This window comes from Meleagris gallopavo, chromosome 2 (genome assembly GCF_000146605.3).
Source record: "Meleagris gallopavo isolate NT-WF06-2002-E0010 breed Aviagen turkey brand Nicholas breeding stock chromosome 2, Turkey_5.1, whole genome shotgun sequence".
Lineage (NCBI taxonomy): Eukaryota > Metazoa > Chordata > Aves > Galliformes > Phasianidae > Meleagris > Meleagris gallopavo.
Genome location: NC_015012.2, coordinates 75,351,159 through 75,370,933, shown reverse-complemented (window position 1 = coordinate 75,370,933; position 19,775 = coordinate 75,351,159). Strand labels below are relative to the sequence as shown.

The window sequence follows — 19,775 nt, the reverse complement described above, 5'->3', positions numbered from 1 at the left end:
TGCAAAATTTATTTAAGAAATAAATAAAAAAACATAAATTGTTCTATTTTCAATATTAATGATGCGTTTATGCTCTCTTCCAGTTCCTCTCTCCTATGACTCAAGGTTGTCTCTGCTGAAGTTTTTCTTCTATCTAACAATTGTCTTCACAGGTACTTCAACCACAACTGTTGCTACAACATTCATTTTTCCCATCAGTTTATTTGATTATGTTGCTAGGAGTCTCCCTCCCTAAAAAATAAGGCTGAATATACTGCTGTGTTAATCAAATAACTAGCAACAAATAACTTCTTTATTTGTCTGGTATTCCAAGACAGGGAGCGAGCAGCAAAGTGCTTATATGAGTTTTTTCTTAACTCTATCACTGCATAAAGCCTCCTCTTTCACAGTTCCTCATAACCTGCTGGACTCCTGTGCATCCCCTCTCCCCTCTGCAGATTCATAGGCAAGGCTAATGAATGGACAGTGGAGGTCAGTGTTTCACACACATCCTTTCAAGCTCTTCCATGCATCTCACATTTGGAAAAGCTCTCTGTATCTGTAACAAAGCCTGAAGATCGTTTAGATCTCACAACAAACTTCACAAAGTTTAGATTCAGGACAGCTCACTGCACTGGTCAATGTTGCCCTGCTGTTTCCTCTGCTCCAGCCTTGTCTGAAATTGATTATTCTCCTGTTTCATGAGAAATTTTACATTCTCTGACAGAAACAAGTTTTGTTTTCCATGTACGACAGTAGGTCCCTTACAACACAGGCAAAGGTTGCAGACAATGGAGATTATATTTCACATACAAAAGGGTTTTCATCTCCTGATTTGAGTGCAACATTCAGCTGAAATCATCACTTCTTAGCAAGCCTCATGTTTTTTAGGATGTTTTGGACATTATGCTCATATCACTGCATTTATATGAACTAAGGATTCTTTTAATATAAACCAGCAAATGCACTGATTTACAGCATTAAAACTTAAAAACAAGCTGATCTTAGGGAAATAAAAACTCAGTTATTAGGATTGAGCTATGAGGAACCAGGAAGTTTTAAGACTGCTGTTTCCATACATGTTAATCTAATGGAGCATGCACATTAGCTCACTCCATTAGCTTAACATTCAGCCCACATCCTGATTTGTGCAAAATACCCACTAATTTTCTTCTTCCACTAAGTTCCTTCTCCCTTGGCACCTACGCTACGGAGTGCATATAGAGATAATTACCTGCCACATGAACTAGCTGGAAGCTTCCCTAACTCCTAATGCATTGCACTTTCATGGCCATGCTGCTCTCTGACATCAGTGATCTAGAATGTACTGGCCAGAGAGAGGCAGTAAACCCACCACCACCCCCAACAAACCAACCAATATAAAATAGACAACTATGATCACGTCTTCTATCATCACACGTTGGAATGTCAATTCAGTAGAAACTTCCTGAAGGCTGAAAATAAAAGGAGGAATGCAACTCAACTGAAAGTTGCACTACCTGGGTATTTAATGTTGTGCTTACTGATCTCTCCTTTGGATCGTGGTATTTGTGTTGGACTGGCTTTTGAGAAAGCTGTACCATAGAAGATACACAGGCACTACCATGTGCCAGAAACCTGCAGATTCTTTCCACAGGTCATTAATTGACTTCAAATAACAGAACATGATTTTCAGAAAAGCATCATGTGCTAGATCCTTGGTAGTTCTAAAGCAGAAAAAGCTTCACACAATTGAGAAGAAAATCCTGCTATTCATTACTGATACAGCTGGAATTGTTAACAAGGAAAACAATCAAGTGCAGAAGTATAAAACCAATCTCCATCTACAACTGCATGGTCCAGACTGATTAAACAGTACTTCATGAGGAGTTTCTAACAAAAAAAAAAAAATGAAGGCACTGTTCAAAGCTATGAAAATTTACATCACAGATAATATATGAAGACTCAGTAAATCTAGATTTCAGAACACTCATTTATAATATTACCACCCCTTATAACACTAACAGCTTTAAAAAAATACTAATTACAACATTTATATAGAAAATACAATGTCAACTGAGGAAGAAGTTGCTTTAAAACAAATTGCAATTAATTTTTCAAACAGAGAACAGCCCCAGAACTGATTTTTCAGCCATTCCGTGGGTCGTGAACTGAAAGAGAACCAGGAACTACTGCCACACTGCAGCACAGCCTCTGGGCACTGAAGCCTGTTTCTGTCACTGCCAAAAACACTCAGTGCCAGTCGGATCTGGGAGCAAGAGGCACTCAGATTGCTGGAGTCAGGCTCAAAGTACTCAGCGAATCTAGAATTACTTACCACATAAATCATAGTATCCCAGTTGTACTTATTCATTCGGTCTATGGCAGCAGCGAGGTCTCTGAAAGAGATAGTGAGAAACTATTGGGAATTCCACTAAAGTTAAACACATCTCATTTTTTTGCCACTTAAGAAAATTATCTACTCTTGTCGAGGGGAGGAGGAATGCCATATCAGAGCATGTGCATACCTTACACAAAATAGAGGTGCTTCAAATCATCTTCTATACCATTAGCTAAGAAAATCACAGAGAAGACAGTTTTATAGGCAGAATAAAACTGGTTTCTGCCTACAGGAAAACCAGTCCGCTGGGAGACACGAAAGGAACAACCCTATTTTGGAAAACTAAGTCAGTGCTCAGTATTAGGTTCCAGGTTCTAATGCTGAGGGGACATGAGACAAAAAGAACAGCATTTTGCACAAGATTTATGAGATGTTCAGGGGAGGAATCAAAGGTAGAAAAAGAGGGAAAAGACGACAGAAGAGGCAGGTTGCTCATAAACACTGCTGGCTGGTAGACCACATCCTGTACCTAGTTGGTACTGTCTGTCCCCTTCTCATTAAACTCAATTTCTAACTTACCTGGGAGAGGGGGCTCTCTCTCTCCTGTGTGTATGTACGTGTTTGGAAGCCTAAGTATCAGTCACTGAAATTGAGGACTTCAGGTCATTCTGGTCACTATGATGCCAGCAACTGAAGAGACTGGAGTAAATGCCTGTATGTCCACATGTGATTGATAATGAATATCAAGTTGAACTACTCATCATGTAGGTGAAGTGCTCTTGGAGTCAGGTATGTGCATGTCTCTAAGGGTGAGGCACCCAAAGGAGTTAGCTTCCTACAGGCATTAGGAGTTATCAAGTCTTGCATATCAAAATACCCACAAGGAATTTGGAGAAAGAAGGGAGAAAAACAGTGATGAAACTGATGGTACAGTGCTGGTGGCTCACCGAGTAAATGAACCACCATTGAACCATTTTCTTCCTTCTGCATCACACTGTAAGTAAACAGAAAAGGTTTTTCTAAAGCCTTCATTATTTGAAACTGTTTTTTTTTTTTTTTGATGAAGAGTTCTCAGCTTTGTTTTTGAAGTTAGCAGCTGGAGAAAGTGTTACTACTTAGGGAAGGAGGAGATTTATTAACAGGCTGTTAAGGGAAGGAAAACTATTTAAAACCAGTTGTTTTTCCCAAGCCATTTTCATCCCATCATAGTTATATTGCTAATTCCAGTTACAATTACCCATTAGTCAAGTGTTCCACCCCAGAAATAAAAAGCTGCAAAATCTGCATCTGCACCATCAGTTACAAATGTATACATACAAAGTCTTGGTGGCCAAACCAATCCTTATAAACACAAACAGATAACTTGCCTTGTTATATAAAGAGATGTCCCATCACTACGAATGACCGTGGAAAGTGACGAGAGGTCTTTCTTTTCTGAAAGATCCACAACTCCGGTCCCTTTTCTGCAATTTGAGAGAGAAGGCTGAAGAACTGCAATCCCAGTCCAAAATACAAGTAACCTCAGGTAAGACAGAGAGAGGCCTCTTGTCACAGGATGCCATTACTTGAATGATTACTTCCTTGCAGTCTTATCAACAACCATTCCTCTAAGTTCGTTGTTACTACTGCTGAAGTCAAAAAAAACCAACAAAACAACACACCTCACCATGTTCTGGTGCATTCTGTGAATATTATTTCCCTCCCATTTAGGATCTTAACTAACTCTGCATATTTATTGGCACATATGGTTACCAAATTAATCAACAGCCTAAAAGCCCATTAAGAGTTGACCACTGTCATTGTACCTAATTTGTTATGGCCAGCCTTCTGCGTCACGAGAAAAGGCAAATAATTTTTGCTATGATTGCACAAATTCTGTTGTTTTCTACTAGAATAGCTACTGGAAATACGTAAAGAAACAATCTTCTTTAGGTTATATACACACGTCAGTCATGTTACGTGAAATATAACTGTTAAAAAAAAAAAAACACATTAATAGGCTGAATAACCAGGTCATACGTTGTTTTCTGAAGGAGCCCTTTATCCTCCAACATCTTTAGAACTTCCTGGGATTTCTCTTGATAAAACGATTCTCCAGAATACTCATCAAAGTGCACTCCTAGACGCTGAAGGGTTCCAAGAATATGAAAGAAGAGAAACACAGTTAGACTGAGATAATTTCTTCCAATTAAGTCCAACGATGGGTCTGTGCCACAGGTCAGATAGAGAACTAAGATGGATTTTATTCCAAAAAAAATGTCACTTCAGTGTTAAAAGATGCTTAGATTTTGATTTGATTTCTGCATTAAAATTCATCTCCTGGAGCTAAATACAAATTTGGATATAATGTTCATGAGATGTTAGGAGTAAACTGGAAAGAGTGATGGGCATGGAAATTCTGAGGTATGCCATTATTTACTATGCTAGAGGTGAAACCAGTGGACTGAAAATAAGCTACCTGGCTTTGACACCAACCCTGTTTTAGAAGGACACTAAAAGAAGGAAAAGAAAGCAGAAGCTGCTCATAGACTTTGCTACACATACAGAAATCATATTTACTAGAAGGCTCAAAGTACACCTGGTAAAGATTAGCTGACTCCAAAATGGAGCACAAAGTATTAGTATAAGAGAAAAGGTTTGGAGACAATAAAGCTGTCTGTTCACCTTCTAGGTACTTAATTGTTTAAAAAGGGATGGTGAGTGTGAGACCTGGCTGCAATGTCATCAGCAATGCATGACCATACCATCACGATGAAGTGGCACACAGCTCAATACTCCACCTACCCTAACAGGTCAGGTTTCCACTAGAATTATCAATACTGTGCCTTACTTAGGAAGTGTTGATTTAGAATACTTGCATGAATTTAGTAGTTAGTTTTCAGACGGATTCAGTTGGTTCTGGGCAAAGATTATACACCATTAATACCAAGAGATTGGGTTCAGTGACAGGAGATGTACTTCCACTCTTGTTTCACAAATTCATAGTAGTGATTTCATGGTCAATAGCACAAACTTCTCCCATCAAACAGTGGGCAACTGGTTCCATTCTTGAGATTACAGTATACAATAGATGGCTGTATGCTAGTTGAGCTCTTTGTGCAGGTAACTTACGTGCTGATTACTATTGTAATCCCTGCTGCTTTAGTTTATTTCAGTCAATTTAACCTGTGACATACACAACTCTGCATGCAGTATCAGATCAGAAAAGCAAGAACAGTATTATCACCCAGTAAATTTATAACATGGAAGCTTAAATTGAATAGGTTGTTGCTGACAACAAACAAAGCAAAACTGAGCAGCACTTAGCTAACACTGATTTGCATTGTTGCTCAGCACCATAATCTTGAATTTAGGGCTTCTAAAAAGGGAGAATTAGTCAAAAGGCCAATTATATGGACTCCATTAAACGAAACCTGTATCAGTTGCCAACAACTAAAGTGACATTCTACATGGATGTTTTATCAACTACCATGCTTTTTCCAAGCAGAAGGCAGCATAACGTGGCATATTTAGAAACATCTTCCCCAAAACACTGAAGTTTACCAGAAAGACAATGAATTCACAACATTATAGCAGCCTCCTTTCTTAAGTCACAATCTCTTGGAAGAAAAGGTGCTGTGTACACTGACAATTAGATAAATGGACCAACAGATGGAAGGAGACCATTTTTACCAACAACACAGAAAAAGCATGGATTGTTTGTACCTTATAAATTCGGGTGTATTCCTTAATACTGAAGTCTCTAAATTCTTTCCAAAGTGACAATGCCTGCTCATCATGTTCCTCCAGCTTTTTAAAGAAATCCTTGGCCAGCTTTTTTGTGTTTTCATCTGCTGCTGCTTTGTTAATCTGCACATACACCTAAAATAAAATGGCACAAAAACATTGAAGTATAATCCTCTCCTCAAATAAAAATAATCAAAGTTCTACAAGAATAATACAGAATAGATTTAAAGGTGACATTTTTTATCTTAAAAATTTTAAAGCTCTGTTAAAGAAACAGATTTCCTATTAAAGCATGAATGAGTAGCCTAAACTTCAGAAGGAAAGGGTGCAGTTTATCTTGAAATAAGACTAATCTCATAATTCTCCACTGTTGTTGCTACCATCATCTTCCTAACCTTGAAAGAAGTGCAATGGTGGAATACAGAAGAAATCATTTGCATGAAAGGGAAGCCATTACAGACTTTTAAATCAGATACTCTTGTTCAGAGAAGCACAAAGTTGATACTTCAAACAACTGCACTGCCTAGAAGTGAGATGGCAGTCAAAGCAGCATCCTAGATAGATTTTGTACACCCAATGTTGTACAAAAGCAAAGAAAAAAAAAAGCCCCAAACCTCACAACAAAAACAAACTAACCAAACAAAAACCCACAAAAACTAAAACCAAACCAGCAAACAAAAGATCTCCCAAAACAAATAAAACCCAGTTGCGATCCAAACCTCACATACTTAGAATCCATAGAATGGCTTAGGTTGGAGGGGACCTTAGAGATCATCTAGTTCCAATCCCCCTACCATGGGCAGGGCTACCAACCACTATATCAGGCTACCCAGGGCTTCCTCCAACCATTCCTACAGGGACAGGGCACCCACAACCTCTTTGGGCAGCCTGTGCCAGTGCCTCACTACACTCAGATTACTTGCAGTAGTCTGTATCCATACTAACATATGTTTTACCTGTGGCTGAAATCAGGCATATGAATGTCTACACCTGACTGGGCACACACATATGCAGCCAGTTTGCCACAAGTATTACCAACTGTTCTATTAGCTGATCTTACCTAGGTACACCAAAACCTTGTTCATAAGCAAATTCCTTTATATCTAAAGGCCAAATGGTTGACCAGTGATTCTTTCCACATGTAACATTCGGAAAGACCACAGAAAATATTTTAAATTTAAAGTATTATGTGAAACTAATTAAAGTAATTAGTGGCTACACTGATTATTTAGATCCAAATAGTTCAATGCTGATTAACTTTTAAGTATTTGTAAGAGAGCTTACATCCCCAAATCATCACAATCCTGATAATACAAACTTCACTCCTGCAAGAATATCTTGCTTGAATGGCTACAGCCTATAAAAACAAGCTTCCACAGCAAAACTCTTGAACTTTTCCCCTTCCTTTTATGTCTCAAGATTTTTTAAAGTACTGCTGACAAGCCTCAAAGATTAATGTTTGCTTAGTTCTGGCACAAAAAAAGGGAACAAAGTAGAAGGAAAATTCAACCCTTTCCAAGAACAATGCTCCTTCTGCCCCAAACAGTAGCTGTGCACACTCTAACCCCTTCCCCATCTGTGATGCTATAAAGCAAAAATAATGTTAAAGGCATATTTGCACCTGACTTAGCCAAAATACAAAGTATGCTATTTGGAAATACACATTTATCCACACATTTATTTATATAGAAACTGTGTCACGGATTTTTCCTTTTAGTTAACTACAGGAGCAGTTAATTTCACTGAATGGCCAGGGCTGGAAGGGACCTCAAGGATCACGAATCTCCAACCCCCCTGCCACTAGCAAGGCCACCAATCTCCACATTTAATACTAGACCAAGTTGCCCAGGGCCCCATCCAACCTGGCCTTGAACACCTCCAGGGACGGGGCATCCACAGCCTCTCTGGGCAGCCTGTTCAGCACCTCATCACTCTCTCTGTAAAGAACTTTTGTTTCACACAACAGCAGAACATTACCACTTTGAAACATATCTCTGAATCTAACGTAAACTGGAAACCCAGCTAAGGAAGTTAAAAGCAGGGAATATTTGAGAAACTGCAACACAGACTCAAACAACTACTGCTTTAGACTCTTTCATAGCTCAACTGAATGCTGTTCACTAAATGTAAAAGTAATTTTAAGGCCATAAAGCCTTAAAGATTATATTTTAAAGCTTTACTATAAAACTCAGGCAGGTACATTTTAAATCCTAAGAATAGACTAAAATTATAAATGAAAATTAAATAATACACAGCAATGCATAATCAAAAGAATATGACTACTTCTGTCTTGAAATCAGTCCTACAGCTCTAAAGCACACTCATGCTAAGAACTCATTCATCTCAGAAGCACCTAGGTTAAACTGACACTTCAAGGTTCCCTAGGTTTCCAGAATTAAGTTTTTCTGCATTTCTGAAGTTGTCCTACTTCAGAGGTTTGAATTTTGGACAGTCCTGAATGGATCCAGGTACTGGACTCAATGATCCTCATGGATCTCTTCCAACTTGGGATATTCTACAACTCTATGAGGAAACAGGTGAGCAGCATGTATGTCAAAAAAGCCAGCAACCTCAGAAGCAGCTATTCAACTATATAAACAACCTGCCTAATGTGTATTCCATTTGTACTGTATCCAAGCATTCAACTATATTTTGTTCCCTTGCCAGTAAACAGGTACCTGTAAAAGAGTTATCTTGTGACACACTGTCCAAACACCAGCATTGGCAACAGTTTTCACATCCAGCTCAGAGAATAAAGCAGAGCTCAGCTTTGTAGCAAGAGAACACTTTGACACTGTCACACAAGAACCTGGAGAAAGCCCCAACAGCAGCATCTGAAATCTTTCTTTTAAAGGAGGGTGTGGCCATTCCTTGAATGAGTTTAATTGGTACAAGTATATAATTCACGTTCTCTCACATATATAATATGTTATACCCAGCACATGTTGTCACTGGAAGATAACTTTCAGTACTGAAAGCTTCAAAAAACATTTTCTTTCCCCCATCCCCCTCTCCCCCCCCCTTACTGCATTATATGAAACAAGAAGAGCCATAGAAACTGGTATAGAGGAGAAAATAAATATTGACTTGTAAGATTTCACATGTATTTGGATGGTGCAAACCAACATCCAAAACCTCTTAGTTCTGAAGAAACAAGATTTGTTAAACTACCACGGAGCCGTTGGGGGTCCACTGAGTTTTGCCCCTGATGTTGTCTACAACACTTGCACTGCACTACAGTGGGCAACCAAAAGGGCACCTTCCTGCAATAAAACAGTTTCCCTGCTGTTGAAAGACATTTCATGAATGCTTGTCAACGGAAATTGCAACTACCACTGGCTCTTTACACTACTGAAAGAAAGCAAGCATTCTGCAGAGCTGGAATAGTATTCCTGAATAGTATTCTGAAAAATGACAATCATTTCTCATTACATACACATGCTAAGGCTTCACAGTAGATATAAAACACTTTATAGATCCTTTCCCCCAAACTGGAGCAAGTTGTGTGCTACACAGTGGAAAGTAAATACTACTTACTGCAAAACAAGCAAAAAAAAGATTTTCATAGCATATTTGCCACTTTTCACTGTAACTGAATACAGCTTTGGTAAACAATATAGTACAGCATCAGATGTGATACTTCCATTTCCAAAGCACTGCCAAAGCCAAAGCTCGGTCATCATCTGTGCCAGTCAGGTAGGTGGACAGTGACAGCAGTCAAGCTGTCTGTGGCAGCAGCAGCAGCCGCCAATGCAAGCTAACCATCCGTTCAATTATTCCCCCATAGGTGGCGTGTTTTTCCAGCTGATGAAACGTCTCTGCTGACATGGCCACTCATCTCTCAACAAAGCACTTCAAACCCAATGTGGGTTACGTGAATCCATGATGACCCTGCAGACACATCACTGTGCAAGATTGACAGCGAAGCTAAATGGATTGCTCTCTGAACTCCCTAGGTGGTCTTCTCTGAACTTACCTCAAAAAGGTGCTGTAAAGGACTGGATTTCAGCTTTTCTTTGTCGCCAAACCGTTGGAAACCCACACCTAGTAAGCCTTGAACAACAAATAAATGTAGAGTTAGACAAGAGCTCAGAGTGTATTGTTTTATTGTTTTCACAAGCAAATCTTAACACCGAATGTAATAATTCCTTACTATTTTAGCAATACAACAGAGTATGCTCTAAAAGCAAAATGAAAGCATAGCTTGTTTTTCACTGCATGAAAAGAACTGTAACAGCTAGAAACTAGTATGAAATACTATGTTGATTTCTTCAATTCTTCAAAAATGGAATTTGTTTCTAGATCTGTAGACAAAATTAGATGCTATGCAGCAACTAGCTGAAAATTAGAAGCCACATACAGGAAACTGTCCAGGGACAGAACATACTCAGAACTCCTTGTCTGGCTTCCTCCCTTAGCAGTATTATCATTTCAAGGACAATAGAAACTGGGACATAACATGGTATTTCGCATACCACTCATGCAATACTTTCAAGGGAACTTTTTTTCTGAATGCTGAGAATGTGCAGCTTGCTTTTTTCACATATCTGATCTGGCTTCAGCACTTTCCGAAAGCCATCTGAAAGGGCAAGAAATTCAAATCCCAATCTTACTGTCTAAGTCAAAAGGGCTCATTAACTCATTCAGTAATCCAGCAACACAAACCCTGTTGCCTCTTAGATTATCTGAGGGTGCTTTTCAAGTTGTCTCTCCCCCCTGAGCTAGCAAGGCCTTGGACTGATGTAAAGCCAGCAGCTGAGGAATGGGCACGCAGGCGCCCCTTTGAAAAACTCTCTGCAGCTAAACAAACAGCACTATCTCAAGAACTTCCCTCTTGGAAACACCGAGCTGTGGCAGATTTAGATAAGAAAAACAAGCTAGAGTCTAGGAAACAAAATGAGTCAGATCCTGCTGAAAGGGAGTTTCTTTAAAGAGAACTTGTTTTATGAGCAACTACAAGTTGGTTTCCTACTGAGCTCTTGGACATTAGAGTACCTACACACTCCACTCTTCGATGCTGGATTCATACTTCTACCCCCAAGCAAGACTTCCAGTTTTTGTTCAGCTCAAATACCTTCCATAGGTTTCTGTCATCCAGCCCTTGTCACATGTGCCAATTACTGGTAAGATGCAGCACGTGCTGGGTCTGATTTTGACTTTGATGTGCTGACCGGTTAGCTGACAGGCTAAGCACAGAAGTTAACTGTCTCTCCCTGAGGGCACTACATTGTATTCTACACCTACTTGGCTGTCAAGTGTCACAAAACTGAAATAATTTTGTTCTCTGAGACATTTTCTTCAGATCTGGTTCAGGTTGGCCAACGTGCTCAGAATTTGTTAGCAGCAGGCTGCCAGGAAGATGGATAGACAGATTACCTAAGATTGGTTACCTTAAGAAACCTGCCCCAAAACTGCCTGAAGGCTGAGGACTGCTTTGCCATGTTTCAGCAAAATTCATTTTCAATTATTATTTTTTAAAGCCTTTGATGATAGGAGTTGTAATAGAAACACTGACAGATTGTTAATTATAGCACTGCTTCTGGGGAAAGACCATTATACTAATATTCCTATGCTATAATTTTGTGAAGCATGACTACATTGTTTGATATAAAACCTGTCATGTATTTCAGCTGAGCCAGCCCAAATAAAGAAGGGAGCAGCTCTTTGGAAAGCTACGGTTGAAATCACTTTGTCAAAGTACAATTTTCACAGTTGTGGTCTGGGCAACAGGTATGTGTGTATGTAAGTAACACACATTATCAACTTGATACTTTCTAGAAAGTTTGCACTAAAATACATAACATTACTGATATTTAGACATGTGAATGGAATTTAGTATCTTCAAAGACAGAATGAATGAGGTCAGTTGAGAAGCCCTTTACCTACATTGCATTTCATTGCATAATTGCCATTGCCACATTCCTTATACAAGAGCTGGTGATAAAAAAAAAATATGTCTAAGGGGCAAAAGTAAAAGAAATCTGCAATGATGAAATTTATTGAATTTTAGGTTAACTCCTTCTGCATTCAATTCCTACGAAATACATCCTGAGTGAAGTGAAACTCTACTATAAAACAGAGCAGAAGTAGGATCATGACAGAAAAGCTGTGGAGGAAACAATTTCACAAAGGAAAAAAAATGTTCCGTTACTGCTCTCACAGCCATGAGAACATTCTAGCTGTCTCAATCTCAGGAATTTACTTTAGAGGTAGAATGGGTAGAACTGAATACCTTTTAGGTACGTTACCTATACTGCTGAACCTGGATGCATAAATGGAGTACAAGCAGGGTATTTCTGCTAGATTTTTAACCCAGTTTTATTCATAAAGTTGATTCACTGAAATGCCCACAAGCAATTGTATCAGCTCAACCAAAGGGGCAGCAGAAGAGCTGAATGAGCTTCACTTTTTGTTTGCCATTCAAAGAAAAACTTGTATATATTGACACAGTTTTCAGATCCCACTGCAAAAGCTACGTGACAGCTCTACGGTTTCCTTGGCCAACCCAGTTTTCAAGAACAAGGAAGTGAGCGTGGCTGCCTTTTTTTAAAATGCTTAAAAATCTGACAAGATCAGCTTTGAAGTGCATGTGTGCCTCCTTAGAAAAGGAGAGAATGCAGCTAAATTCAACAGAAACCAACAGCACTGTGATTCCCACAGATCGACTGCCATATGACAGCAATACTAACAGATCTAGTATTCACACAGAAATGAACTCCAGTCAGAGAATAGCTATCAACACACATGGGGCTGCACATGAGAGGATTTCTCAGTGTTTATATCTGATGGACATTTCAGAGGATGTAGGAGCATGTATGTGTGTGCATGCAGATGCACACACTTGCAAGATTGATGGCTTTCAAGGGCCTATTCACTTCCATATTCTCCACTCACACACTTCTCTTTTGCTACATTTTTAAAGAAAACTGAATATTTTGGGGGAAGTACTGGGATGTCTTTACCAATAAAAACACTTCAGGTCTTAACCTGTCAAAATGCAGCTACTATGCAAGCCAGCTATTCTCTAGGAATAACAAACTTGTTTCCAAAGGGAACAACAACAAAAGATAAAGACAATGCTACCACACACACAAAAACAACTAAATACAAGAATACTTAAAAAAAAAACAACAAAAAAAAACAACTATTGTACACAGGAATGGCATAAGTACGTAGGCAAGTTAACAAGTTTACTCTTCCAAATGCAAAATATGAGTAAGGAAGGCAGTATCACAGACACGTAACAGACATGGCAATGCATGTGCATTCTGTCTGCAGGCAGCAACAGCAGCCTATTCAGCTCCTGGGGCTCCAGGAGTACGATCAACACATGCAAAATATTTACCCCAAATAACACAAGTTGTGTGAGAGGAACTACTGAGGTAAGGAGAAACTGTAGGGTGAATATCCCCCCATACTTCTTGAGCAGTGGAATAGGTCACACTGACAATGAATCAGACTAGGTTTTGTTAATATTTTAAGGAGACATTATATGCATGTGAACACAGTAATGCTTTTTATAAGCCTTTATGAGCCCAGGATGAATCCAATGTGCTTGCAAAAATTGAAGCCAAAAACCTTGACCGTGTTATACAAGGGAATAAGAGAAACAAATATGAAAACATACCGAACTGCATGCCCCAGTCACCAAGGTAATTTATTCTTGTTACTTCATGTCCCAGTGCAACTTTGAGATTTGCTATAAAATTTCCTGGTAAGGAATCAAAATCGGTGTTATTATTCAGAACTGTACATGTTTGACAATTTTCTACGTCAATTTTCTGGTTTTGTATGACTTGCTCTCCACTTCCCTTTTGAATACAATCAGATGGACTGCTCCACAGAAGTGACTAAAATTCTTCAGAACTTCAAGCAATAATCTTTTAAGCAAGAAAAAAAAAATAAATCAAAAAAGACTTTTTGGATTTGAAAAATGCTATGAAATGTCTCATACAGATATGTATGTTTGTACCACTGCTGTTTGCACACATTACAAAGTGCATGGACATGAAAAACACTTTTTAAGGGCTTCCTGCATATTCACAAATCCATGGTAACATGCATAACTCCACTTTCACAGCCAGGTAACCTCATAGTAGGAGGTTAAGCAAGTACTGAAACTCACAAACTGCTGTTTATTGTGAAGTTACACAGAGAACACTAAGCTGCTGAGCAGTACTGAGCCCTTCAGCTCACACACTATGAATCTAATATGGTCCAAACTCAATATCACATAAGCACACCTTTGTTCTAATTGTTACTGCAACAAAAATGCTTTATCTCTCTCTTGAGCTTTGTTATATTACCAAATTACAAAGAAATACGTGTACTCCTTTCTCCTTTCTCCATTCCTCTGTGCTTCAATGGTACTTTTTAATCACTACACTGATATAAAAAGGATGCAGAAAGTTTTGTTGTCTTCTGCTACAGGAACACCATGCTGTACTGTGCAATCTCTTGCCATTCCATTCCCTGTAGACACTTCATTCTGTTTCTGGGACAAAACTTTTTTTAATTTTTTAATATTTTTTTCTATATAAAAGGGTCCAGAAGTGAAACAAAGAGCCCAAAATACAACACTCAACCACCAGCCAATGGAAAGGCAGAATTATTAATTTTATGTAGCTAATTATTATACGTGCTACATTATTGGAAATAATACATTATTAGCTCTACAGATACTGTAGGGTCTTCTGCTAATTTAAAGATTTCATTGAGAGAAAAAAATAAAATGAGAAAATGTTTTCTATATGCCGTTAGAGTACTGCACAATAAACAAATTAATTATTCCATTACAAATGGCAGCAATTGTGTTAGCAATACAGGCATCAAGTAATTAACATATAAAAGCAAACGCTTTCCAAGACAGCCACTGAGCCATAACTATGCGACTGCTCTGCAGTCCAGTGCAAATCAGACATTTAAAATTCAAATGACATTCATAACACCTCAGTGGAAACTGCACTGGGTGTCTTTGTGGAATGATTTTGAACTACTTCATTTAATGTTCGAAGGCATAAAACTATATTATGTGTGACTTAATAAATCTGCCAGCAACATACCACGCTCCTTCCTCACTGCATAATGAGTAAAAGGCTTTTAATTAGCAAGCAGAGCCTGACACAGCCAGTCCACGAGAGGAGTGAAAGCTTAGCAGCAATCCCCTGTCAAATGAATCACAAAGACAAAGCAGCCCTTTTGGGGCACACAGAGATGCACACTCACCTATGATTGTGGAACGCAAGTGTCCTATGTGAAACTTTTTGGCAATGTTAGGGGAGCTGTAACAAATGTTCACAAATAATGTTTGTTCAGTGTACAAGACTGCCACATTGCCAGAAGAACTCGATTCATTTGTACAGCCAAACTGCAACAAACCCACAGTTTTCCCTTATAATTCTCTGATTAGCTTCTGTTCCAGACAGCACATCTCTCTATCAAACATCAGCAACCAGTGTTACAGTAAAAACCAACACAGCAAAGCCCTCTAAATTCCAACTGTGCAAGTGACAAAGGACTTACCCTATCTCCCCACATTTTACATGTTTTGGGCATACGAGTCATTCTCTTCACACTGTTATTAGAGACAAATCTGATACTGGAACAGATGAATCTGTATACAAGAATCAGTATCTTAAAACACAACTTCTTCTACCAACTGTCTTCAACACTGGCAAACAGCATATATTTATGCTGAAAAACTTCCAACACTGCTTTACAATGTGAACAAATGTTTTGTTCAGCTTCTCTCTTGTATTTCTGTTCAATTTAAGTTTCCAATAGTGGCATATTATTATTTTTTCTTAAGCATTTACACGGAAAATACTACAAAATAGGTAAGCTAGCTCTTTATAGGTTGTAGTTTCTTATCAACAAAAAGAAATAGTGTGCCCACAACTGTTTGTCCTCTAAAACAAAATGGAAGCTCAGCTCCAACATTCATGTTTCAGATTCAAGATAAGTGCTGACTTTCTGACTAAGAAAGCCTATAAAATGGGTCTAAGCGAACACAAATTTTTTTATGCATAAGGATACCCGAGTCAGACACATCTATTTCCATGAGCAGATGGCCACAAACAAAATTTCACTGGGCAGAATTTCCAGGGCCAGAAATTTAGAAGATTTATCAAGACAAATGCCTTGCTACTCTGGTGAGTCAGGAATTAATACATTAAGGAAAGCTAAGTAACAGGTTAGGAAGCAGAAGTCCAAGGGTGGGCGTTGCTGGCTGAAAATTCAGATGATGTTTCTTGATGACAAGATAGAAGAAACCTATTTGAAAACTGAATGCTGCCATACACTAAATGAGAAAAAGGAATGACCTTTTCAAGCACCAAAAATATATTCTAGGAAAAAAAAAAAAACACCACACCTCAATTCCCTAGATAAAACATATTCTACTTGGTAAATGTGTCAAGAACTAAATTTGACTGAATACAATATCATAAACATGCTTTAATTTCACAGGCATCAAACATTACAGCAATGAATAGCAATTGTCAGACAAGGCAGTTTTCCTAGAAGACTCATCACGTGTGCTTACCTGAACTCAACCACTGCCTTTTGTTTAGGCACAGTAGAGAAAAGTTCACTTTTTGTTCCATATCGTGTGCCATCTTTCAGCACCTGCTGCAGAACAGTCTAAAGCAGAAGGAAGACAAAAAGAAGGAAAATAAGTTTCAACAACAGAAAACACAATCAGGAAAACTTTACCAACCACACAGAAGTCTGATCCCACAGTCTTTTTTTCACATTAGCAATTAGATGGTCAAACAAACAAGATATGGTAGCAGATGGAAATGCCATTAAATTTGTAAAGCTGAATCTGATCAGTTAAGAGCAATCAGAGAAATTGTAAGCAGAGATTTTTGGTTTAAATCTGCATTGATTTTGGTAAAAACTTAAAAGCAGGAAGTGTAGGTCTTACTAAAATCACTGGTTTAGTTAGACAACATGAAAGGGCAAGAGAATCAGCCAGAAGTATCTGGTAGGCAGAAAAGTCAAGTCAGTTAAAGAGCTTGGGTAGAACAGGAGCCTCATATAAACAAAGGAGTTCTCACATAAATAGGAGCCTGAATTTACTCTGACCAGGACCCCTGCCATGCCTAATTCACGTAACACATTTTAAATAAAATGTACCGTGTAAAACTTCTGAGCAGTAGACTTAACAAGAGAATGTATATCTTTACATACTCAAACGTTCTCAGAAGGGCTGGGTTTTTGTTTTTTCCTTCCTGAATTAATAACAGAAGCTACATAGCAAGCCTTTGAGATCCCTCAAAGTGCCCTCCTCCCATGAATAAATCTTACCAAGGCACACTTCAAGGAATTTGGCCATTTGTGTGGAATTTCTACAAGTCTTGTCCTACAGTTTTTGCCAACATGTGAATGCAGACAACACCCACTGAGCGTAGCATGGCCCAATCACATAGGCCCAACCAGCCCACTGGGACACATCAGATCTCTCACAAACTACTTGTGACTGAAGGCCTGCAAAAAAATCCAGTGTGCTGTAACTGCACGAACACCTGCTTATGCAGGTTACCCGAACAGCACACTTTTATTACTCTTTAGGAAATCTGAGACAGAAGTCCAAGAGTCCCTGCCTGCATGACTTCCACTAAAGCCCATCTAAGAAACAAGACAGTTACTGCAAAACCCTCTTCATCACCTCACTGCAGGTAGAGCCCGAGTGAGTACCTATTGGTCTGATCATTCTTAATAGGATACAAAAACATCAGCCAGGAGTTTATGAGAGGCAAAACCAGAAGAGACATAGCTACTTCTAAACTCAGTAATATAAATTTAAGCTGCTTCCATTTTTTGTTCTAGTACATAAGGCAGATTAATATATCTACCTATTTTCTTCTAGTTACTTTACCATCAATGCTCACTGTATTTCTTTATTTTTTTTAGAAATAACATCTGCCTAATATTCTTCTCTTTTTGTGTTGGAGGAGGATATGCACACAGAACAGGGAAAGAGAAAAAACAGGAGACTTGCAGGAATTTCAAGCCTCCTCAGAACAACAAATCACTTAAGTCCACAAGGATTAAATAATAAAAAATTAATACAGTCACATTCTACTAAAACTGCTAAGCACCAAAAGCCATCCTGCTTTCTATTCCTTGAGCGCCAAAACAAGCCACCTATTTAGTCCTCATGTGTCAAAACACCCTTTTACCTCTTTCCCTACTTGCAAGCCTGTAAATACACTAGAAAGCATCTGTACAAAAGCACGTCTGCTTTGAAAGTATGGAAACTGCCTAAAATCCCTCAAAATAGTTCTTCAACAGCTTGAAAGCAGTTTGTGGAAAGACTAATCCTATGCTAACTATACTATCAGCAATCCATTCATGCAGCTAGTTAAGTACCTGTCAAGTATGTGCACCCCACATACTTAAGTTTGTCACAGAGAAGCCAGTGCACTCCAAAAACCTAATATACGAAGCCTTAAGTATTGTACAAACTTCCTGGAGATGATACAGGCCTCTAACAATCTGAACTCAAGTGGAAATCTCATTCCATTCAGCAGAAAGTTGTTTTTTTTGTTGTTGTTTGTTTTTTTTACCCACCCCTGAGGTCATCTTAAAAATTGTTTGGCAATAGAAATCAAAGTAGAATAAGTGAGCTGTGCTTGTAGAGAAACCCTTAATGTAGTGGTCATTATGACACATAAGGTAAGCTAGAAACACACACAAATCATCAAATTTACAGTATATATGCTTTTCTTACTAGTGAAAGCCACAGTTTAGTCATATCTCCTTAGTGATATAATGTAAAATTTTGTGTTTTACTTCCACATTTTTTCCAACTAAACTCAACTGTGCCAGACATGTAGTTTTGCTTCAACCATTGTACTGACAAGAATCCACCTACAGACAGCATCTTGTCAAACCCTGCCCAGGAGTAAAATTCAACACCAACACTGTTCTTTCAGCAAATAGTCAGCTGTTATGTTCATGATGGATTACAGACAGCTGATGAAAATCTCAAGAGATGTCTTTGGTAACAAATAAAGCAACTGATTAATAGGAATGCCTAACCATTAGCAATTCACAAAAAGAGACTTATCACTCAGTATAAGACAGCTATGAGCTCAAGTGATTCAGTGGAAGTCCTGGTAGGAAGGGAGCTTCAAGATCTGATTTCCTACTCAGAAAGCTTATTTTCTAAGACCACAGTGTTGTTTCCCTAAGAACTGCTTAGATTAAGACCCTGAAGAACAACAATGGAGCTTGCTTCCCAAGTTAGTTCAACTGGCTTAACAATGCTTTCATTCACTTCCCAGTCTAACAGTGCCAGCCAGACACCTGTCTTTATGAAGCCCTTGCAAATAATCCAGACTGAGTGCAATTGAAACACTGCTCTTATAGATTGAGCGTGCTAAATTACTGGTTTAACAAATTAAGCTTTCAGTTTCAGTCAGACATTGGCCTTTGAGAAACACATCTTCCCTTTTGTTGTTGTTCCAACAGTAGATCTGTGGTCAAATATTGTTATTTCAGATATCTTTTTATCATCCTTCCTAACTTAAGCGAGACTCTCTATATGCAAAATCAAAACCTTGAACTCAAAGCACATGGCAGAAACAGGGAAGAAAGAAAAGAAGGTGGTTATCACAAAGGGTAGATACACTGTTTCCTCAAAAAGATACACCTCTGCAATCCTCTTTCTGAATTCTAGGCCTACATTATGGAACAGCATCAGGGGTACGTGGAGAAAATCTATGAAAAACAAGCAGTTCTA

The 19,775-nt window shown here is 38.5% G+C and overlaps 1 protein-coding gene across 5 annotated transcripts in view; it reads right to left on the bottom strand.

Annotated features, from left to right (window-relative positions):
- Positions 1-19,775, bottom strand: part of RARS2 (arginyl-tRNA synthetase 2, mitochondrial) — a 33,390-nt gene that overhangs the window by 9,982 nt on the left and 3,633 nt on the right. For all 5 annotated transcript variants that reach the window (XM_019613105.2, XM_031552537.1, XM_010707642.3 and 2 more), the window contains exons 5-12: positions 16,569-16,666; positions 15,251-15,306; positions 13,653-13,736; positions 10,002-10,078; positions 6,005-6,160; positions 4,319-4,425; positions 3,667-3,762; positions 2,297-2,357 (exon numbers count right to left, since the gene is read on the bottom strand). In XM_019613105.2, the coding sequence (XP_019468650.1) occupies positions 2,297-2,357; positions 3,667-3,762; positions 4,319-4,425; positions 6,005-6,160; positions 10,002-10,078; positions 13,653-13,736; positions 15,251-15,306; positions 16,569-16,666 (735 nt within the window). The remainder of the gene's footprint in view (positions 1-2,296; positions 2,358-3,666; positions 3,763-4,318; positions 4,426-6,004; positions 6,161-10,001; positions 10,079-13,652; positions 13,737-15,250; positions 15,307-16,568; positions 16,667-19,775) is intronic.